General features: G+C 40.4%; 1 protein-coding gene across 1 annotated transcript in view; it reads right to left on the reverse strand.

Moving 5' to 3' along the window:
• The window catches only part of LOC143280081 (uncharacterized), a 197780-nt gene that overhangs the window by 143699 nt on the left and 28665 nt on the right, over positions 1–25416 (reverse strand). Inside the window, 12 exon segments of the mRNA XM_076584590.1 lie at positions 2976–3031; positions 4578–4698; positions 4701–4734; positions 7580–7731; positions 9847–10072; positions 12602–12762; positions 14011–14139; positions 14782–14959; positions 17024–17239; positions 20720–20896; positions 22670–22773; positions 24676–24805. Coding sequence (XP_076440705.1) covers positions 2976–3031; positions 4578–4698; positions 4701–4734; positions 7580–7731; positions 9847–10072; positions 12602–12762; positions 14011–14139; positions 14782–14959; positions 17024–17239; positions 20720–20896; positions 22670–22773; positions 24676–24805 — 1684 coding nt within the window.

Genomic DNA, 25416 nt, shown 5'->3' on the forward strand with positions numbered 1-25416 from the left:
AAAGGTTGTGGGCTATCTTATTTGTCTACACTGGTTTCATCTCCTTCACTTTCCCAATAATTATCAAAAGAATTATAAGACAAATAGTCATGATCTGGTTTGAATTCACTGCAAGAGTCTATCATAATTTCATTGAGCTCTAAACTGTGCAATAAGCCTTTGACGTTTTACCACTAATCGTTCGATTTTGGGAGCGAAACTTTGGGTGCCCATGAGGAAGGAAGTTAAGTTGGAGTAACTTCCCTTACTTAGCAGTTTCGTGCATAATAATGAGCTGACGAACTGGTTTAAATAAATGGCTTTCTTTGTATGCCTGTCAGGCGGGCTTGGGCCAAGAACTGCGATCAGCAGCGCATGCCTCTCAGGTGGGCGCAGGGTTGAATGAGTTAAGGCAAAATGAATTTTGTCCTGAGGCAGACATGTGGAAATGTTCTCTCCACCTGTCTGTCAGACAACAATTTTTTGACTGTGTAAATAAAAGGGTGACCGCGCGGTCTGCTTCAGTGCTGACCTCTCACACTAACTTCCTCCCCTCTTCACTCTAACACCTCCACCCCCACTCTGGTTTTTCCGTCCCTGCAATACATACTGCTTATACAGTGAATTACGTCTGCTGACTTGTCACTGCGTGATCAGTAGTTACTTTATGGTTTTGATGACCATCTCTTCACTCAGGGAGGGACTGTACAAGTTTGAGGAGGCAACTAATCTAACTGTCCCCAAGACAAATGAAAAATATTTGGGAATTTGGGATTTTCTAGCCCTGTATACTGAGGCTTTTTTCCACAGAAATTCTCACCAGCTACAGACTTAATTTTAAACTAATCTCCCCCCAATATTATATCAAGGAGTGAAAGTGACAAAGATGCAGTGTACAGAAATGGTTTGACCTGGAACTACAATGAAGTCAACTAGAAGAGGGCAAAATATCATTTGATCCCCTGACTGTGCTGCTCATGTACAGTGTACATGAAAGACACACAACTGTATAAAAAATATTATAGCAAAACTTCTGCAGTGAATAGCTTTTTACTTAATGAAGTTTATAAAAAAAACAACCATTTAATGAATTTAAAAAACAGCTACTTCCATGTTACAGATTATGTATATCACAGTCAAACTCAGAAAATCAATTCTGAATGTTTCAATATATCACATTAGTACAAGTGAAGTGATGGCCCAGAGGTAATGCCTTGGAAGCGAGAGAATCTGAGTGTGCTGGTTCGAAATCACGGCTTAGCTGCCGATATTTTCTCCACCTCCACTAGACCTTGAGTGGTGGTCTGGACGCTAGTCATTTGGATGAGACGATAAACCGAGGTCCCATGTGCAGCATGCACTTAGCGCACGTAAAAGAACCCACGGCAACAAAAGGGTTGTTTCTGGCTAAATTCTGTAGAAAAATCCACTTCGATAGGAAAAACAAATAAACTGCATGCAGGAAAAAAAAAGAAAAAAAAAAGGGTGGCTCTCCCTGGGGAGAGCAGCCCGAATTTAACACAGAGAAATCTGTTGTGACAAAAAGAGAAATACAAATACAAATTATGGATCTATTCAATGTAACACAAAAAGTTGTGATATGGCGCTAATAATAATCTATCATATTATGTGCAAAATGCATACCATAGGCAATGACAGACAGCATCCAGTGCGGAACAAAGATCAGAATACAGTGACCATCACCACATGCACGTGATCAAATTAAAAGTACCATTCACCACACATCAATTCACAAAATTCTATTCACTGAGGTTTGTGTGAGTTTGAAGCCAACTATCAAATACACAATGCATGGAACGTGAGGTATCAAAGGCACTGTCGATAATATCTATGCATGGAACAAAGGGTGAAATCATAAAGATGCTAAATGCGTGTGTGTGTGTGTGTGTGTGTGTGTGGTTGTGAGTGAATGTATGTGAGTGTGTGTATGTGTGTGTGTGTGTGTGTATGTGTGTGTAGTTGTGAGTGAGTGAGTGTGTGTGTGTGTGTGTGTGTGTGTGAGTGCGAGTGTGTGTGTGTGTGCAAAACCTGTATGTGTTTAGAGGGGATGAGGGGACGGAGTGTGTGAAAATGTGTGAAAATGTGCATGAATGTATGTCATTGATTTGTGAATGCAAGAATATGGTCATGTGTGTGCATGTTTGTGTGTCTGTGCTCATGTGTGTGTGCATGCATAGGTATGCATGTGTGTTTGTCTATATGTGCATATGTGTATGTGTATACAAATGTCTGTTCCGAGCATGCATGTTCATGTGTGTGTGTGTGTGTGTGTGTGTGTGTGCGTTAGTGTGTCTGTGTGCGAACTTCTGTGGCAATGTATGAGCACATGTTTATACACATTAGACCCAATGATAAGAATTAAAGCGATTCTTTGTTTCAAATTTGGATTTCATTTTACCTGTATAAATTCAAAATTCCTACTTGCAATAAAACTACATTGAAACTAATGTTCAATATCTTTACTGCTATCATTTAGGGGGAAAAAAGGAAAGAAAAAAAAAGTAGACTAAGTACTGGTGAGAAATCAAACTTCAATAAAATAACTTTGACAAACTGACTGAACCAGTGCCAAAACAAAAATGAAATAATAATAATAATAATAACAACAACAACAATAATAATAAAAAAACAATAATAAAAATAAAATAAAATACACCAAGCAAAAAATACTTGTTAATCATGAACAGCCTCAAACATTATATCAAATGACTGGTGAAGATTTGTAATTAAAACACACACAAAAAAAACCCACATACTAATAACACCATATAACGCAATATTAGCCACCTCAACCACAAAGAAGTAGAAGAAAAAGTGAATCATAGCATTACGGGTCAGGCCAATACACATGTCTACACAACAAGGGGGACAAGCAAGCTGGACTTTGCCCATGCAAAAAAAACAAAAGGTGGAGGTTAGTGGAGAAAAGGGGGAAGAACTCATGCAGCAAAACGGTGACAGGGCACATCACCTACCCTTGACTGGCAGGAGGCGCTCAATCTTGCGATCCTCTCGGCCCGAGTCCAGCCACCTTGAAATTAGAAGAAATCATAAGAAAGGCATGCTACACTTCTTGGGGGAAAAGACAAAAACATGTACACAATACTTTTACATCACATACTTGTCTTCAGTTTTCTCCAGTCTTTAGAGTTATGCACGCGTCTGAATGACTGGTGCGAAAGCGCTTTGATTTGTCTCTGCACAAGATTCAGCGCTATATAAATATCATTGTTATTATCATTATCATTATTATCATCACAGTGATGACTGATGTTGGTATGGTTATTGTTCACACTGACAAATAATCGTTAAGGGGAAGAAATCTATTAAGATATGCTCATAGATTAACCTATAAATACAGCTAATTAGATGACAAAAGCAAATAAGAAGTCAAACAAAAAATAAGATAAGCAAATCCTTATCTAACTAAATTCTTTCATAAATATCAAGAATATATAGTTCCAATAAGAAACTGGAAAAAAAAACCCAGCAAACTATTAGCAACTGAAATTTGACATACTAAAATAAATGTGCATTTAAACACAAACAATTCAAATCTGAAATACTACAGAAGAAACACCATCAAAAGTGCTCAAATTAAAAAACAAATTAAAAAAAAAACACACACAAAAAAAACACTACTCACTCATTCCAGACTGAACAATTTTGCATCTTGCGTGCAAAATGCAATCAAAGTGAACACTTTGGACATTAAGAAAAAAACAGTGAAAGGAGAATGTACCTCATAATAAAACTGAAAGAAGAAGAAGACGAAGCCAAAGAAGAAGAATAAAAGTATTCATATAAAATTGAATCTTGTGCAGAGACAAATCAAAGTACTTAAATCATCAAGTTTAGTGAGTTCAAAGGTTAAAGATCCACAGCCTTAGATGGCCATCGGGGCATTGAATTCATATCCATGGTGTTTAGGACTTGGCATAGGAAAGGGGAGGGGGGGGGGCCCAAGTCTCTCCTCCCACCATTTTAACCTTCACTGACCGAAATCAGTTACCCATTCACACCCGGGTGCAGTGGGGAAGACTGGAGTAAAAAGCCTTTCCCTAGGACACAACTCCATGCCAAAATGTGGCCTCGAACTCTAATCACTGGAGAGAACTGGATCGTAAGTCCAATGCCTAACCGAATCTGCCACGGATAGTCATTTATTTACGCCATGTTTCGGCATGAGGTTTTGGCCTTGGGAAAGGCACTTTACTCTGATTTTTCTCGCTTCACCTATGTGTGATTAGGTAATCGATTTAGGTTGGGGAAGCTTAAAACAGCAGGAGAGGATTGGGCCTTGCGTTCTGAATGTGGAGCCCTAGAAACAGTGAATATGACCCTGATGTCCATAGAAGATTATGGAACTGTAGTGTTTGTATCCTTTGGTGTACACTACCACAGCTGCAGTTTGCAGAATTTAGTATGAAACAAAGTGCAGCGAAGTGAATGTGCTGTGTTTCTACGAGAATTGTTTTCACCAACTGTTGCTTAAAATAAGATTCAAGGGAGGTAACTTTCAGTCACCACAGGACAACCTTAAATGAGAAAAGAAGTGTCTAGACCCAGGCACTGACTTGTTGCAGGGGAAGGTGTACTCCTTGCTGCTGTTCTTGCTCTCCTTCACCACCACCGTCTCCAGGAACCAGCCATCCCCGGCGCGGGTCCCGTCGTGACCCACCAGGCACTGGGTCAGGGACCCAGGCTCACCGCCTCCACCTCAAACCTGTCCACCTGTGCAGTCCATCAGCCATATATTAATGTTTACACACACACACACACACACACATATATATATATATATATATATATATATATATATATATATATACATACATACATACATATATATATATACTATATCATATCATATTACTATATGGAAAAATGAAGACACCTGGGTTTGGATTTGTTATTTAATCTATAAATTTTATTTTATTTATTCTTTTTTTACTTTTTGTGTTTGTTTTTTGTTTTTTTTAAATTTTTTTATTTCATTTTATTTTATTTTATTTTATTTTTCTCAAGGCCTGACTAAGCGCGTTGGGTTACGCTGCTGGTCAGGCATCTGCTTGGCAGATGTGGTGTAGCGTAGATGGATTTGACCAAATGCAGTGACGCCTCCTTGAGCTACTGATACTGATACTATTTAATCTAAAATCGCATACCATACATCACCCAGAGAGCCCAACAGGCCATGGTGCGGTGTCCAGTTTTTTCATCTTGGGACTGACTATAAAGAGTTTATATATATATATATATATATATATATATATATATATATATATATATATATAGCGAAAGTGTTTTTAGAGGATTTTTTTTCTTTGTGTCTTCCTGGTCAAGTTCTTTGAACCCACAGAAAGAAAGGGTGACTGTTTTACACACTGCATTGTATTAACCGCCATAATGTCAGTCATCATTCTTATGCTGATGACACTCAACTCCAGAAGAGTGATACACCTGAAAAACTGTTGTCGCTCTTGCAAGAAACATCTAACTGCTTCCTGGATATTCAAAATTGGGTGACTCTAAATAAGTTACAATTGAACGCGGACAAAACTGAAGCAATGATCATAGGAACTAAACAAAAACTCTCTTCCATTACAACTAATACAATCAAACTTGGCAGTACACTTCAGTCAGGAACCTCAGCGTTGTCCTTGACAACACACTGTCCATGCAAACATTTATCAATCAGACATGTCAATCCTGCTACTGTCAACTGCGGTGCATCAGTTCCATCCGGAAATATCTGTCCACTGGCGCAACATCTAGACTTGTCGTTTCTCTCATTCTCTCTCGCCTTGACTACTGTAACTCTCTATTGTCTGGTTTGCCTGCTTCATCCATTCAGTCCCTTCAGCGCATACAAAATTCTGCTGCCCGACTCGTCCTCAGAAAGAAAAGATCTGAGCACACCACTCCTCTTTTGCAACATCTCCACTGGCTCCCTGTACAAGATCAGCACTCTATGCTACAAATGTATTCACAAATCAGCCCCTTCCTATCTCTGTGGCTGCCTTCACCTCTACACTCCATCTCGCTCACTACGATCAGCTTCGGATCCACTCCACTTACACATACCCAGATTCAAACTCTCGACTGTTGGCCACCGTTCTTTTTCTGTCTCTGGACCTTGCAATTGGAATGAACTTCCTCTTTCGCTTCGTCAAGTCTCCACACTCAGCTCTTTCAAGTCTGGCCTTAAAACCCACCTCTTCCCAAAATAGCCTCCCTTCCCTGCCTCTTCCTTGTTTTTAGGTTTTTTTTCAGTTTTAGAGTTATGCGTGCGTGAGAATGACTGGTGCGAAAGCGCTTTGATTTGTTTATGCACAAGATTCAGCGCTATATAAGTACCATTATTATTTTATTATTATTACTTTTTGTCACCCCCAGATTTCTTTGTGTGAAATTGTGGCTTCTCTCTCCCCACCCTCCCTCTGCCCCCCAACACCCACCCTCTTGGAGAGAGCATCACCATAGTGCAGCGCCACCCACATGTTTTTTTTCTTCTTCTTTTTTTTTCTGTCTGCAAGTGTATTTGCTGTACCATCACAGTGCGTTTTCCTAAAGAATTTTGAGAAAGACAACCCTTTTGTTGCCGTGGGTTCTTCAACATGCTCTAAGTGCATACTGCAAGTGGGACCTCGGTTTATCGTCTCATCTAAAAGACTAGCACTCAGGTAACTACCACTCAAGGTCAAGCAATGGTAATTGAACTCATGGACACTTGCTTCCTAACTGCGTGCATTGCCGCTCTGTATACAGACAGAACTTTACAATTCTTTCGCTTTTGTTTTGTCTTCTTTGTTTGTTTTTTTTAAAAGCTTGTGTGTAAATCTTGCTTCAACAGAACAGTGGACAAGAAAGTACTCAATAAGAAGAAGAATGAAAGATTTCACTGTCTGTCAATTTGCTGACCGTACATGGCAAGAGAATGAGAATTGAGCGTGATTTCTGTTGAATTCTACTTTCTGTTCAATATGTAAATTGGCTCTCCATGAAAACAGCGAAAGTAGCTATAAAAAAACAAAAAACCCCATGAAGGCAGAAAAGTGAGAAAACCTCAAACCCCTTTTCCTGTCACCACCCACAACCTTGGACTCCACACACTCACACACACAAGTGTGCACATACACTCACTAGCGAACGCTCACAAACACACACAAGCATATATCCTCACACACACTCTAACGCTCACATACACAAACATATATATATCACAAACACACACACAAGCACACACAAACACACACACACATACACTCATACACAAATACCTACCCACACACACAAACACATATCCACTCACGCACACACACACACACTCTCACACACAAACACACCCTCCTACACACACACACACACACACACACACACACACACGCACAACACATAAACACATACACTATAACACCTTCACACACACACACATCCTCACACATTCTCACACACACATACACACGCATCCTCCAACACACACACACACACATACATACTCACATTCACACACACACACCCTCACACACACACACACTCTCACACATACACAACACACACAGCAGCTCCTGCTGACCTGTCCCCGTTGGAAGGGCACTTTGTTGTTGGATTTCAGCAACACGCGTTTGCCGAAGTCACCATGTTCCCCGAACAGGTTCAAGTACACAGCAGCCTTGGTGTCCGCACCTTCTTCGTTGCCAGTGTACACACGCACCTCATACCTGCGAACTGCCCACACAACATAAAAAAAAGGATTTATTCAATAACATTAATAATTTAACCCTATACAGCACTTTCCCATATAAAACATGCTTAAAGTGTGCAGTGATTGCCTGGTGGGAAGGTGTCTGCCTGGGAGGCGAGAGGATCTGAGCATACAGGACCAAATCTCACTCTCTCCAGTATTGTCTCCCTCTCTGCTAGACCGTGAGTGATAGTTTGGAGGCTAGTCATTTGGATGAGACAACAAACAGAGGTCTTATGTTCAGCAGGCACTTGGCACACATTAAAAAAAAAACCACAGCACACACAAAAAAAATTCTGATGAAAAATCCACTCTAATATATTTGTGTACGTCTGCACATGATCGAAGCCTGACGGAATGACACAGAAAACAAAAGATGGGCTTCTAAGGCAGCTATCAGTTGGAACCACCCAGGTAGGCAGCCTGTTATACAAATGGCGCTGTGTTCAATAAACGTTTTCAGTTTGGTCACTGACCAAACATAGGTGAAATATAGACAGCCAAAAAATAATGAATAACATATAAATTGGTCTGCACAATGTAAAAACCAACAAGCAAAACCACGCATGTATTTCAACGCTAGAATGACAGCTTGCATGCATGACCTTGCACAGACTCCCCAACCAAACACTCCAACAGTGGCTGATGTACACACACATACACATGTATCACAGACAGCTTAGCAACCAACAAACTTACCACACATCTGACTTCCTTCTGTAAGTCTCCACTTCCATCTTTGTGGTTAAGTATCAATGCCAATTAATTATCATGACAAGAAAGAAAAAAAAAGTGATCAACTCAGGAAGAGGGATAACACAGGACTGTTTTCTGTGCTTCCAAACACACAGCCAAATGAAATTTTCACTTCTTTGATGAGTTACTAAAGAGAAATTGTGACAGTGACATGTCAAAGAAAAGAAGACTGCCATGGTGCTTAAAAAGTCAGTATCCACTTAAACACCAGCTGTTTTAGTGTTGCTAAGAGAAAAAGACTAGTCACCACTGAGTTTACAAACAATTTGAGTCCTGAAATAACACACTGACATCTCTGACGTGGGTTAGGACAGAAGACTGGGTGGAGTGGTGGCCTAGTGGTAATGCACCCAACTCAGACGCAAGTGTCCACAGGTTCGAGTCTGATATATACTGACTAGGATTTCAACTCCCCCTTCCACTGGACCTTGAGTGGTGGTCTAGATGTTAGCCCTTCGAATGAGACAATAAACTCAGGTCGTGTATACAGCATGCAGTTAGCACATGTAAAAGAACTCAAGGATTGTCCTTGGCAAAATTCTGTAGAAAAATAAACTTTGATGATAAAGGAAATACACTTGCTGGCAGAAAAAAAGAAATATATATATATATATATATATATATATATATATATATGAACAGTGCTGTACTGTAGTGACACACTCTCCCTGAGGAGACAAGCCCAAACTCAACAAAGAGAAATCTGTTGTGACAAAAAGGTATACAATACAATGCAATAATGCAATGCAATACATGACAACAGAAGACAGCCAGACTTTACACCTTCAAACCCCCCTTCCCCACAGCATACTGATGTTTCAGTTTTAAGAAGGTGTCAAAGTGTGCAGACTGGTTTCGAAATGCTACGCCACATCTGCTTTGAAAAAAAAAGAGAAAAAAAACACCAAAAAAATCAGATGCCAGACTTTCACATAAACCAAACACACTGGTCAGGCATGGATCACAGGACCTTTAATGTGCGTATTTGATCTTCTGCTTGCGTATACACACAAAGGGGGTTCAGGCACAAGCAGGTCTGTACATATGTTGAACTGGGAGATCGGAAAAATCTTCATCCTTTACCCACCAGGTGCCGTTAACGAGATTCGAACTATTGCGCCCATGTCAGCGTTTGGTAGGTTATGGAAACAAGAACATACCCAGCCTGCACACCCCAGAAACAGAGTATGGCTGCCTATATGGTGGGGTAAAAACGGTCTTACATGTAAAAGTCCACTTGTGTACATACGAGCGAACGTGGGAGTTGCAGCCCCTGAACGAAGAAGAAGAAGAAGAGAAATGGTCAGACCAATGGACGGAGGGGACAGGACAGGACGCCTCACCTGGCAGCACCTCTTTCCCCTTGCTGACCACGGGCAGTTCCCGCATGATTTCCCCGTCGTCCTGCTGACGCGACAGCCAGCGGTCAAACTTGAACACCATCTCCTGCTTCCACTTCAGCTCCTGCATTTTGACCTGGCCCACTTTCCATGCAGGGGTGCGACCCGCGCTGGGCGACATCAGCTCCAGCCTGACCTTGTACACCTGGCCCACTCTCAGCAGGTTCACCTGTGTGGAATGTTTTTTTGTTTGTTTTTTTTTAATGATTTTTTCTTTAAGAGAGAAATATGCATCCTATCAACCAGACACATATGTTGATAGCTTTTTTAAATTCAGAAATGCTAATCACAAAGTTAGAGCAGATTGGACGGAGGAGGTGAAATAGTACGCCACATGAATTACAAATCTGCAATGGGTGTACTACATCAGTCAAGGGAGTCAAATTTCATTTTTATCATAGTATGTCCAAAGTAAGCTGAATTATTTTTTGAAATATTTGCCAAAAAAAAGTATGTTGCTCCAAAATCTGATTTCGATTTCTGCAATTTACTAAACAGTAGTAAAAATGTATAGTTAAGATGAATCAAGTTTATAACACTTGGAAATGTTTAATTTTGTTCAACGTTTTTTTTCAAATGTTGTTTAATTTTGTTCAACAACTTTTTCAAACTTCGCTATTTGCGTATGTTCATGAGTTGAGCAATGCAGTTTGTTAAACAATGTTTTAATCCTCCATGTTACAGTAACGGTTAAAAGATTTATTATACTTGAAACTTGTAAGTTAAGAGTTAAAGGTTCATTAAAATTGAAACTTGTGAGATTTTAATTCTTATGAGTGTTTGAGCTGTAAGATAAGCACTCAAAGAGTTGTCCAATTATCATCATTGGAGAGAGATAGAGAGAGAGAGAAAGAAAGAGAGAGAGAGAGAGAGATGGTGAATCTGGGAGATGAACAAGAACAAAATTCAAAGGTAACGAATATTATATCTTAAAGGGAGGGTTCATTTTTATCATATATTCTCATTTATCAGTTAAAACACTTCCACTTCCTTATGAAACAGGTTTTTTAGTTTTATGGGAGATTCAGTCAATCATGGATAAACTTGTGTTTCATACAATCAAATAAATTGAAGTCTAAATCAATCCTAATGATAAGCAAAACTCGGAAATAGAAAAAAAAAATTGCTGCAAAGTATATCCAATGAGACATTTTGCTGTTATTTCTTGTGATGAGAGGGAACGACTGCACAAGTAAAACAGTGAACCCAACAAACACCAGTGGACTGATGGCCTAGAGGTAACGCGTCCACCTAGGAAGCAAAAGAATCTGAGCGCGCTGGTTCGAATCACGGCTCAGCTGCCGATATTTTCTCCCCCTCCACTAGACCTTGAGTGGTGGTCTGGACGCTAGTCATTCGGATGAGATGATAAACTGAGGTCCTGTGTGCAGCATGCAATTAGCGCACGTAAAAGAACCCACGGCAACAAAAGGGTTGTTCCTGGCAAAATTCTGTAGAAAAATCCACTTCGATAGGAAAAACAAATAAAACTGCACGCAGGGAAAAAAGAAAAAGAAAAAAGGGTGGCGCTGTAGTGTAGCGACGCGCTCTCCCTGGGGAGAGCAGCCCGAATTTCACACAGAGAAATCTGTTGTGATAAAAAGAAATACAAATACAAATACAAATGATGACACAGACTCCACATAGGGCATTAGGACCTCTGAAGTTCATTCACAGAAGGATTAATAAGAAATGATCCAAATCATGTTGCTTATAGCTCAGCTAACCACAACATGGCCACTTCAGGGCTGTTTACCTGTCAGTTCGTCAAACCAGTCAAAGAGAACAAAAACAATGTGAAAAGATTGATTAAAACAATGTTAAAAGAACTCACTCATGTCTCACTCAATCTAAGTAAAATTTAAATCGAGTTTAAAACTTTGAACACAACATAAAAAGATCAGATCACCAATACATATCTCAGACCACATAAAAATCCAAAAAGAGCAGATCACCAACATATATCTCAGACCACATAAAAATCCAATCAAGTCAAAAAAATTGCTTTCCTTCAGAAAGTAGAAAAAGGTGTCTGGGGGGACATCCCACTACAGGATTCTCATTGAGCTACCCAATAAATGACAACACAACATGTGACTCTCTAAAAGAACAAACAAACAAACAAAAACAAACAAACAAAAAAACAAAAACAAGAGAGGCAAGGCCTTCAAGACTCACTTGTGATAAATTAAGTCCCCCAGCATTAATTACTGAGTAATTTCCCTTTTTTACTATCTGCACCAAATCGTTTGCAAAATAAATAAAAATTCCATGCTTAGCAAAATAAGTTCCTGTTTGAACAAAAAATGATAATAATGACTCCTCTTGTTGTTGTGTCAGAATAAGAGGTCAAAGTGCCAAGTTTAGAGAATACAAAAAATATAAATATAACAGTAAATGCAGTTTGCATATAATTAGGCTTCTTTCTTTTTTTATTTTTTTGTGCCCATCCCAGAGGTGCAATATTGTTTTAAACAAGATGACTGGAAAGAACTGAATTTTTCCTATTTTTATGCCTAATTTGGTGTCAACTGACAAAGTATTTGCAGAGAAAATGTCAATGTTAAAGTTTACCACGGACACACAGACACACGGAAACACACATACACACACACACACACACAGACAACCGAACACCGGGTTAAAACATAGACTCACTTTGTTTACACAAGTGAGTCAAAAAGAAGATTCTCCTCACCTTGAAATCATCAGAGCATCCAGCACGGAACGCCGGTCCGTTCTTCACACCAGGCGTCAGGGTGATAGGCCCTGAGTGGCCCTTGTCACCGTACACAACCAACGCCACCTGCCCATTCTCCAGGTTTTCTACGGAGTTCAGCGTCACCCTCCAGTCTCCGTCTGGGAAGCGACAGTCATGATCACCTTCAGCAATGTCTTGATGCAGTTATACACTTTTACAACGCTGCAGCGCTACAACTACCATGGTCTTCCCAGCACTGTGGCACAACACTGACACCCAGTTTCAGTTTCATAGCTTCAAAACATGCGCGACTGATCCTGCAGACTGATCTACATATGCCACACTACATCTGCTGTAAAAAATTTTTTTTTAAATCTAATAACATGAAATAAAATAAAAAAGATAACCAGATGCCTGACCTTCACACAAGTACAACACACTGATCAGGCCTTGAGAGCTTACCTTAGGTTTGTGTAAAACATGAAGTATAGTAACACGGAATAAAATAATCAGGCAAAATATACAGATAAGTGAATCCATAAAAATGGACAAAGTAAAATAAATAAAGGGTACTACGATAACAGATGACGGTTGAGTCTATAAAAACTATAAACAGAGAAAGTTTACAAAAAATGTGGGTTGTAAAATAAAACTCACTTTTGATGAGAGGCGTTGAAAGTTTCAGACATTAGGTCTGTCTTCAGGGAACTGTGTTAGTTGGAAAATATTCTGTCTTCAGGGACTGTGTTAGTTGGAAAATGTTCTGTCTTCAGGGACAGTGTTAGTTGGAAAATGTTCTGTCTTCAGGGACAGTGTTAGTTGGAAAATGTTCTGTCTTCAGGGAACTGTGTTAGTTGGAAAATATTCTGTCTTCAGGGAACTGTGTTAGTTGGAAAATGTTCTGTCTTCAGGGACAGTGTTAGTTGGAAAATGTTCTGTCTTCAGGGACTGTGTTAGTTGGAAAATGTTCTGTCTTCAGGGACTGTGTTAGTTGGAAAATGTTCTGTCTTCAGGGAACTGTGTTAGTTGGAAAATGTTCTGTCTTCAGGGACAGTGTTAGTTAGAAATTTTCCCAACAACAGTTTTTTTTATATAAACTTTCTCTATTAATTAAAAAAAAAGAGAAGTTTTTAATTGAAAAAAGAGTGAAAAAAATGAATGAATGAATGAATAAAACAAATAAATAAACAAACAAACAATACACACAGTTTGAAGTTGATACACACTTTGCAATGTTCCTCAGCACTCATCACTGTGAACAACAACAACAACAATAACAAAAAAACTATCATCCTCAGTCATGAAAATCGCAATGAATGTATGTATGTAATAAAACAGGCCAGAAATGTTATCAGGAAAACTATAAAAAAAAAAAAAAAATTAAAAAAAAGTTTCCTCCCACATACCTGCCACATCAGACTTCTGTTTCTTTGGGGGCTGTGCCTTGTGCTCTGTGGAGCGCTGTGTGTCCACAGTGTCCTGCTCAGAGATGGGCGTCAGCTTGTCCTCACCAAGGTTTTTCCGCGACACCCCAACTAGAACAACAATAAAATATAAAAAAATTTAAAAAAAGGAAAAAAAGAAAAGAAAGAAAAATAAGCACAATATTTTGACATTCTATGATATACATTCTAGCTTTAGGTTTGTTTTGTTTTCTTTTGTTTTCCTAAATATGCAAATAACACTGAATGACTTCGGACACAATGAACCACCATACATACACTGAATGACTTCGGACACAATGAACCACCATACATACACTGAATGACTTCGGACACAATGAACCACCATACATACACTGAATGACTTCGGACACAATGAACCACCATACATACACTGAATGACTTCGGACACAATGAACCACCATACATACACTGAATGACTTCGGATACAATGAACCACCATACATACACTGAATGACTTCGGACACAATGAACCACCATACATACACTGAATGACTTCGGACACAATGAACCACCATACATACACTGAATGACTTTGGACACAATGAACCACCATACATACACTGAATGACTTCGGACACAATGAACCACCATACATACACTGAATGACTTCGGACACAATGAACCACCATACATACACTGAATGACTTCAGCCACAATGAACCATCATACATACACGCAATAACTTTGGACACAATGAACCACCATACATACACTCAATGACTTCAGGGAAGAGCCAGATGTTGTTGACTCCAGTGTCCACAGTGGGCCGCACCTCCCCCTTGGGAGTCAGACCCAGGAAGATTCCGCGCTGAGTCCTGGACTGCAGGGTGACATACCCTTTGTCACGGTGCTTCTGGACGATGAACTGCGACTTCTCATCCCGGCCACCCTGAAACCACGTGCATGTCCGCACATACACATATGCTGTAAACTACCTTGTAAACACCGTAGTAAACGCCCACCTCCTACACTGGGATCAAACTTTGCACAGGGTAAAATACTTTGTAAATACCCATCGCCCACTTTGGAAAAAAAAAAAAAAAGAAGAAAAAGATGGAGAAAAATGTCATGCAATTATGGTAATTCAATTTGCTATTTATGATCTTGTTGTTTCACAAAGAAGTTCAGATACAGATCCAGAGATAAAGGACAGAATGTTTGCATGAGACATCGATGAGTCATTGAAAAGCCAAGTGAGAGCATGACGTTGCTTCATGAAGCAGTGTCATGTTTCAGTGGTCGCTTTGTTTTCACTTCCAGCCCAGCCAGTGGAACTAGGGAAGGGAATGGGCTCCCACAAAGGGTAAAATTCCCAGTTGTTGTTTCATTTGTCATTTATCAGATGGATTCGTCCCCCCGTCTACTCGACGAAGACGGCAGTACATTGCAGGTCCTCCAGTCCTCCACAGAGCTTCTGGGTCGCTGGGATTGGGTCGGGCCAGGATTTCTCTCAGAGCGCTTGGTGGAGCAGGCAGGACTGCAGCAGATGTTCTGTTGTCTGTTCTGCAGGGGCACTGCTCTGTGTTGCCGATGCCGAGTTTCATGTACAGGTGGTGTTTCAGGTGGTTGTGGCCTGTCCTGAGCCTGAAAATGGCTACCTGCTCTCGACAAGTCAGCATGCTGCTTCCACTTGTTCTGCAGGTTGGCCTTAATGATGGTCCTGGATTCAGAGTAGTTGGTAGACCTGTCCATCTGCTCTTTTGTAGTGCCTTCCTTTGCCAGGGAGTCAGCAGTCTCATAAATTCCCAGTAAAGGCCCACCCCCAACTTTGGGGTGAAATCTGAGCAAAGCAGGGGTGGGAACTTACAAGGTATTTGTCATAATATGTATGCACATGTGCATGAATTCACACACACACACACATCGCCATCATAATCATCATCACCATCACTTCCATCTATAGATTTTGTAGGGGAACTATCTTAAGCTTGCTAAAAGCATTACAACACAAAGCAGCAATCACATAACTATTGTGTTTACTGTCACAGTGAATGTCTTTCTTTTTCCTCAATGCAGATGGAGTGTGCAGCGTATGTGGATCAGTATGCATTTTTTGACACCTCCTTGAAACAGGAACTGACTGCAAGATGAACGTTTCGGTTTCAAGGAGATCTGACAAATGAGAAGAAGAGGGGTCTCAAGGAGTTATCAAAGCATGTGAACTGATCTATAAACACTACACCACATCTACTTAAAAAAAAAAAGAAAGAAAATAGATGACAGTATGACCACATACACTGGTGACAGTGAAATATGCAAGGTTACGGCTCCAGCAGTCCATGTTCTTGTTTGGTTGATTACAGAGACATGAAAATACCCATCATACGTCCTCAAATTCCAATTAACTTAAAGCATAATGTAAAAAGAGTGAAAAGTTCATACACATAAAATCACACTACAGAACAGACTGCACAGAGCTGCAGCTCACAAAAGCTGAGGGAGAAAGGGAAAGTATTTCTTTAATGTTAGGAACAGATTCATCTTTTTTTTCAAATGATTGATTAAAATGCCTTAATGAAGATATCACACTTCTTTTGTGGTTCAAGATTATCGTCACATGCATTCCTTATTACAAGTCATTCCTCTATCTTCATTATGCATGAACTTATGTCCTGCCAATTTCACTCACACACATGTATGTACACTTCTACACTCACATGCACATGTATACGCACATACGCACTTACACATATTCACAAAAACACATGCAACATACATATAAACACACTCAAATTCACACACACACTCAAACACACACACACACACAAACACACTCACACACATAAACACACACATTCACACACATAAATACACACACTTACTCATAAAAAATCACACACACACACGCTCACACACACACACACACATGCTCTCTCATACACACACACACACACACGTACAAACATATACACACAAAACCCCCCAACCCCCACAAACACACACACACACACACCTGGCAGTCGATCTTGCCGTCATGAAGCCTGAGGTATTTCCCAGGGTGCACCATGCTCTCCAGGAGGCGCACGCCGCCAGTCTCCACCTTGTGAATGCGGAAGTGGGCGCCGCGGTGACACTTGCCCGTGCCGTACACGCCCAGTTCGTGGTCCACATTCACCGCCTGGGTGTTGGAGGTCTTCAGCATGACAATGCCCCGGTGCCGTATCATGCCCTGCAGGACACACAGCTGGCAGAATGGTTCAAGACGTTCAGCTGCCAATACAGAAAGTCCATGAGGGTGTGGGTTCAAATCCCCCTGCTCAGTCTCGCCCTTTCTCCCAAGTTTGACTGGACAATCAAAACTGAGCGTCTAGTCTTTCAGATGCACTGAAAAAGAACCCATGGCAATGAGCATGTTGTCCTCTGGCCAAATAACGTGAAAAGAAATCCACTCAGCAACACTGTCCATGACCTGCAGAACATACACATAGGATCAACAACACTGTCCTCAACAAGGGACATGTCATGTCCTGTAAGACAGACACGTAGGATCAATGACATTGTCCTCAACAGGTGACATGTGATGTCCTGTAAGACAGACATGTAGGATCAACGACATTGTCCTCAACAAGTGACATGTCATGTTCTGTAAGACAGACACGTAGGATCAATGACATTGTCCTCAACAAGTGACATGTCATGTCCTGTAAGACAGACATGCAGGATCAACGACATTGTCCTCAACAGGTGACATGTCATGTCCTGTAAGACAGACACATAGGATCAACAACAGTGTCCTCAACAGGTGACATGTCCAGGGGTGCAAGTGGAAAAAAGTGGCAAGACTGAAGTCCGGTCTAGGGGGTCTGGGGGAGCGCCAACGCATTTCGTGCATTTTCCTGCTCTCTCAGGGCCTCTCAGAGTGCCTTTCAAGAAGAAAATATTTATATTTTTGGCAAGGAAAATTTATGGATTTTAGGTAATGCTTTTAATGGACTAAGCACGTGCAATGCCGTGTGTCAGGTAATATGTTGCTGTTAGTCGGGACATGTGAAGGCTTTCTACAGCCTTTGTGTCTTTAGCTGAAGTCTTTATTAAGTCCACTAGGTCTTCAGAGAGACTGAATGGAAGGCAGTGTTCAGAGAGAAACAAACAAATTCTGATCTTAAGGTCCATGACTTTATCCGTCAAACTAGGGCCAGCAAACAGAGGTTTTGCACAAGGCATTGTGGAGGTGTGCGAGTAGGAAGCGAGCTGTTGAAGATGGTCCGGATCCTCACTGTGTTTCACCAACGATCTCTTTCCGTTTTTTCCATAGTTCAGTTTTGTGTTGTTACAGCATTTGCAAATAGCCAAACCACTTGCGTCAATTTTCGCGCACCACATCGAGAATTTCCGTTTCAGTTTGTCTTCATGGTTGAGCCATTCATTTTTCCACTTGTTCTTACAATCTTTGTCGATTTCTTGAGCTTTTCTCTCGTCAGAAACTTCCAAAAACGGCATTCTGGCATGTGAAAAACTTGCAGTTTTGCTTCCCGCTACCCGAAGATTAAAGCAAAGATGCTTCCCCTTCGCAAAGACAGAGCTTAGGCTAGCGCGGGAAGTGAAGCCAAACCGCTGGCCCTTGCATTTCAGAAAATAGAAAAACAGCAAATCAGATTCGAGAAGCTGACGATCACGCGGTAAGCACGCTGAAAGCACATGCTTAGAGTCACGTAGGCCAGCCACCTATACTGACGTTTCATTAAAAAAGTGATGCCTCCTTTGGTTGTGGGATATACCACTCTGTGTTTACTTTACTCGAACGAAATAGGGGGTGAAACAGTAATGTCTCTCCTCCCCCTTTCATTTTTTGTCCGTCCCGGGGACGGACTGCTTCTATGATTTTCCGTCCGAGGCGATTTTTTTCTCTCGGTAAAATACAGAGTTTCATGGCTAAGTAACAGTGTGTGTGTGTGTGTGTGTGTGTGTGCCTCTCTCTCTCTCTCTCTCTCTCTCTCTCTCTCTCTCACACAAATGTATAAAATATTGGTTAAAATTAATAAGGCTACCCACATCGAGATTATGTAAGCAGGCGTATGAAATGTTAGTAAATGAACATGAGAGAGGGAAGGAAAACTGGGTATATTTTGTAAAGAAGACATTAACTGTAAATGGATTTGGGATTGTGTGGATGTGTCAGGGAGTTGGATGTGTAGAAGGATTTGTTTCAGAATTCAAAGATAGGCTAATTGCTTCATATAAACAGAATTGGCACTGTAAAATGGAAAGCACTGAGAAATATAGATGGTTTTATAGTTTTAAAAGTATATTTCAAACAGAAAAATATATCACAGTCGTGACAAACAAGTGGCACCGAACAAGTCTCGCCAGATTTAGAACGAGAACGATTGGTTTGAATGCTTATGAAAAGTGGTTTCAGACTGAGCCCTCGTTACTCTCCCCTTGTCCGATGTGCGGTCATTCAAGGGAGGATGAGTTACATTTTTTGTTTAGTTGTAAAGCTTATGACGATATTCAAGAAAAATGTGTTGTATTTAAAACAAATTCAGCAAAGTATGAAGATATTTTTGGAGTGCTTAATTTAAATCAGGAAACTTCACTACAGTCACTTGCAAAATATATTGCAGAAGCGAATAACATGCGACGAAAAAAAACTCAACAATAATAAAATAGTATCAGGTGTTGCTCATTGTGAAAAGTGAAATCTGTGTTGTCACTCTCATATGGAAAATATTTATGTTATACATTTATATATGTTTTTGTTTTTATTTCTCACTACATGCCATTACTTTGAATGGATGGTCGAACTGCACTTTGTTGCACAGATTGATTGATTTCGTTTTGGTTTTGGTTTTCATCAATATTATTACTATTGATGCATGTTGTTATTTGTATTATGAACCCCCATGTCATTAGGGCTGTAAAGCTATTGACATTAAAGTGTTCAGTGTTCAGTGTGTTCTCTCTCTCACACACACACACACACACACAGACACAGACACATTCTCTCTGTTCTCGCTTTCCAACGAACAGTCCCATCCGGCTTCCAGCGGCAAAAATGGGAGTCGTACACAGCGCGCGCGGCCAGACACAGCTGGCGCTGGCTTCAGTTTAGCTAAGCACTGGTCAACCAGTCAAGAGAGTTCCATCTTCCGGTGAATAGTTCAGTATTCAAGTTCCGACCAAAACTTTCCCGGACCAAAAGCATAGGGACAAAAAAAAAAAAAAAAAAATCAAAAAAAATCGAAATTTCATCAAGACGGAAATCCGTATGAGACGGAACCACTTGCACCCCTGCATGTCATGTCCTGTAAGACAGACACATAGGATCAACAACAGTGTCCTCAACAGGTGACATGTCATGTCCTGTAAGACAGACATGTAGGATCAATGACATTGTCCGATGTCCTGAAAGACAGACAGATAAATAGGATCTGCCCAAAGTCTGGTAAAACTGCTGTGCAAAGCCACTCCATCATGCAAAAAAAAAAAAAAAAAAAAAAAAAAAAGAGAAAAGTTTACAGCACAGTTCACGCAAGACCTGTGTGAAATTCAGGTCTACAAATTTATGGCAATGATAAAAAAAATTAAAAAAAACGTTGTCACAAGATTTTGTTCTTTCATGTGCAAAAAAAAGTTCGCCTGCAAATTTCACCGTGGTTGGTTTTTCGGGTCTATGGAGTTTCACCACCTGAAGTCCTCCACCCACCTTGCAGTAGACTTGGAAGCGCTTGCCGGGCTCTCGGTCCATCAGGCCCCGGGTGTCGCCCAGCTTGCCGGAGTCCAGCAGGGACACGAACTGCAGGGGGTTCTTAACCCCTTCCAGCATCACCGTGCAGTCGCTCTGGACGTGGATCCGGAACTCGCAGTACGGCCCTCCCCGGCCCTGTTGCAACATGCGGCATGCACTGTGTTGTGTTGTGCTGTGTTGTGTTGTGTTGTGTTGTGTTGTGCTGTGTTGTGTACTGTACTGTGTTGTGTTGTATTGTATTATGTTATGTTATACTGTATTGTATTGTGTTGTAATCTATTGTGTTGTGTTGAAGTATTTTATACTGTACTGTACTGTACTGTACTGTACTGTACTGTACTGTACTGTGTTGTGCTGCAATGTGTTGCATTGTATTGTTTTCTATTGTACTGTAATGTATTTGATTGCATTGCATTGTATTGCACTGTATTGTTTTGTAGTATACTGTACTGTATTGGATGGCATTGCATTGCATTGCATTGTAGTGTAGTGAAGTGTAGTATAGTGTAGCATAGTGTAGTATATTGATTGTATTGCATTGTACTGTATTGTATTCTATTACTATTTGTCACAACAGATTTTTCTTGTGCTTAGTGCATGCTACACACGGAGACTCGGCTTTATTTTCTCATCCAAATGACTAGCATCCAGACCACAACTCAAGGTCCAGTGGATGGAGAGAAAATACTGGCGAGTGTGGCTAAAGAAAGGTTCTGATCAGTTTACACAATGCTTTGGGAAAAATTCTGTCTTTGATTCATACACACTGCTTTGTGATGGCGTAGTTTTGCGAGGGTGTTGTTGTTTGGTGTGGGTGTCTTTTTTGACACGCCCACGCACATCCATTCACTCTGAAAGCGTGAGTATGACTTTGTGTGACCACATTACAAATGCTCATCCACAGTATCTATGATTACAATTTACTGCACTACACTGCAGTGCATTACGTGATATGATAAGACCCAATCATGCTGTTGCAACACACTGCAGTATACCATACTGCTTGACACTACATGACATGATGTTACATCCAAACCCCCTTCATCCACAGAATTCACCAGATACCATGTCACAAGCTACATTTTCAGAGACTGATTTCCAAGGTGATCATCATGTATCACTTGCTTCAAATCACAGTAGCAAAATCAGTTTTTCGAAATCCTATCAGAACATGCCATTCCTGTAGCTGCTGCTACATGCAGTTTATTTGGAAAAGGCACAAGAAAGGAAAAGAATCTACATTCATAATGAACTGATGTTCCATATGAAACAATTACTGTAATACATCTACAATGTAAAAATGACAAACTATTTTAAGATCATTACAAATGTTCATAAAAGATCTTAAAAAGGCATACAAAACTGACAAGTATGTTTTTAGAATATCCACGGAATATAACAAATTTGTGCAGAAATGGGCACCATACATATATATCATACACGATTAAGATTTGTATTATGTATAATTAAACCTATATTACTTTGATATGAATTGGGCTTGGCAGTACCAGTGGAAGCAATGTGTGAACAGATAGTATACTGTCATTACTACAATTTCATTGTAATTCGTGTGTCATAATATCACACAGACCAATGTTTGAATTGATATTTGCTGTTCTGCCTGATGTGATGCTTGAAGTGGAATAGCTGATGTTCGGAACACTATACTATTGTGCCTTCCAAATGTGAAATATTTATTTGGTATGTAAACCTTTGTCTGAATAGAAATGTTTGGGGAAAAAAAAACTATTTTAAGATCCTTCTTAACATACATAAGTGAAAAGACATTAAAAGACAAGACAGAATGACATATCACCCACTGACTAAAAGTCAAACAGTAGGATTCCAATTTCAACAAAGCTCTCAGTCCCAATATAAATGTCACCCTACAGAAATCAAGCCACTTACATGACCAACAACTTTCCCGTTGTCAATGGCCAAGTGGAAGTTCTGGTTCAGCAGACTGGTGAAGATACGGACCATCGGCTTCTTGGAGGAAACTGTGAAAATGGCTGCAAGCAGGAACAGAAGTCCATTCAGACATCTAGTTCTCATAAACATAAAAATCCATACATTCAAAAAAGAAAAGAAAAAAATTATATCACATTTCTTTCTTGAAAATGTAAGTTGATAATCTTTATCTCATCCTTTCTTCTTCTTCATTCGTGGGCTGCAACTCCCATATTCACTCATATGTACACGAGTGGGCTTTTACATGTATGACCGTTTTTACCCTTCCATGTAGGCAGCCATACTCTGTTTTCAGGAGTGTTCATGCTGGGTATGTTCTTGTTTCCATAACCCACCGAACACTGGCATGGATTACAGGATCTTTAACATGCGTATTTGATCTTCTGGATGCGTATACACATGAAGGGGGTTCAGGCACTAGCAGGTCTGCACATAAAATTATGTTGACCTGGGGGACTGGAAAAATTTCCACCCTTTACCCACCAGGCGCCGTTACCGAGATTCGAACCCAGGACCCTCTGATTGAAAGTCCAACGCTTTAACCACTCAGCTACTGCTCCCGTCTTATCCCATCCAACTATGAATGATAACAGATGTTTTCCTTGTTCACTTTTCTTTGTGAGTGTGAAGACGCCAGGGATGGGGGCTCTGATGAGGTGGGAATGGAGGGAATGGAGGGAATGGAGGCTACAGCCTAGGAACAATGCAAGCCAAAGAAACCCAGTTCCTTTGACAGCTAACAGTCCAGCTGACCATAGCTGACCATATGCAGGGACTGACATTGGACATTATTGTTTACGGTCCAGCCGACTGTACATGGCAATATCAGGACAGCTCAACTGAATAAAAAATGAAAATGTGTTATACACAAATCTCTGTGACATTTGAAAAAACAAAACAAAGCAAAACTAAAAAATATAAAAATATGAAAAACAACTCTGCAAACAAAACAGTTCTTGGCATATTACATTAACCATTAAACTCATTCAGGCAAGTAAGGCTAGGCTTTGTTGAGGATGTTATCCCTCCCACTTATTTCATCATTCTAGATTACCAAAAATTGTATTAAAAAAAAAAAAAAGATTAAAATGCTTCAAAGCCACACACAGAAAAATAAAAGACCACATCGACAAATAACACTACAGAATGGACAGCTGGTACCTATCCTAGTGTTTACAACATCACAGCCTAATAACCAGAGCAAAACTGAGCAACCAGTACATCACAGACTGTGGAAAAGAGTATATATATATATATATATATATATATATATATATATATATATATATATATATATATATATATATATATATCAAGGCTTGTTTGAAGAAAAAAAGGGGGAATGAACTGGGAAGGCAGAAAAAACTGACGACAGTGAAGGAAGAAGAAAAGCAGAAACAAATACAGAAACAGAAAAAAGGAAAATTCAAGCAGAGAATTTTCAAAATGCACATCTGAAGGACGTAACCCAGTTCCAGTTCTTTAGACAGGAGAGAAGGTGGCAGAATGACTGATATACTTATCTGCCAGTACAGTGTCCATGAGAGTCTGGGTTCAAATCCCAATCTCACACGTTCTCCCGAGTTTGAATGGAAAATCAAAGTGACCATCTAGTCATTTGGATGAGACTGTAAGACAAAATCCCACATGCAGCACGCACTTGGCGCACTGAAAAAAGAACCCATAGCAACAAAAAGAGTTGTCCTCTGGCAAAATTCTGCAGAAGAAATCCATTCTGATTGGTACAAGAATACACACACACACACACACACACACACACACGTACATGCTGCCAAACTGCACTAGCGCGTTGGGTTATGCTGCATGTCAGGCATCCAACCTAGCAGATGTGGTGTAGCGTACATCAATCTGTCCAACCACAGTGACGCCTCCTTGAGAAACAAACCAAAACTGGGCAGGGAAGCTCCGAGTGATGACCTTACCTCCAGTGTCTGTCTCCTCGCCCAGCCCATCCACCGAACCGTCCGTCTTGATGCGCAGCGCCTTGCCCGTCACCATGGAGAAGAACATCACCTGGTTCTTGTTCTCAAACTTCCACTTCTCAAACTCCCACTGAAACAGGCGCATCCGAAAAGACATTGCTGGCATTCCCCAAGTTGCACATCTCAAACTTCTGCTGAGTTAACTCTTTCTAAAAATCAATAAGAAACAAAAAAACTACAACAACAACAAAACAATGCTGCAGAACAAATAATCTGCATTTATCCTTTTGTATTCATGGGCTGCAACTTTTGCTGGGCATGTATACTCTGTTTTTGGGGGGAGGCAGTGAATGACAACATCTTGAACATGCCTGTTTGAAGGCAGTTAAGGTACTGGCAGGTCTGCACACAATATTTCTTTTTTTTTTTTTTTTAATCACAACAGATTTCTCTGTGTGAAATTCGGGCTGCTCTCCCCAGGGAGAGTGCGTCGCCACACTACAGCGCCACCCTTTTTTTTCCTTTTTTTTTAAATATTTGTTTTTCCTATCGAAGTGGATTTTTCTACAGAATTTTGCCAGGAACAACCCTTTTGTTGCTGTGGGTTCTTTTACGTGTGCTAAGTGCATGCTGTACACGGGACCTCGGTTCATCGTCTCATCCAAATGACTAGCGTCCAGACCACCACTCAAGGTCTAGTGGAGGGGGAGAAAATATCGGCGGCTGAGCCGTGATTCAAAC

This window comes from Babylonia areolata, chromosome 3 (assembly GCF_041734735.1).
Source record: "Babylonia areolata isolate BAREFJ2019XMU chromosome 3, ASM4173473v1, whole genome shotgun sequence".
Lineage (NCBI taxonomy): Eukaryota > Metazoa > Mollusca > Gastropoda > Neogastropoda > Buccinidae > Babylonia > Babylonia areolata.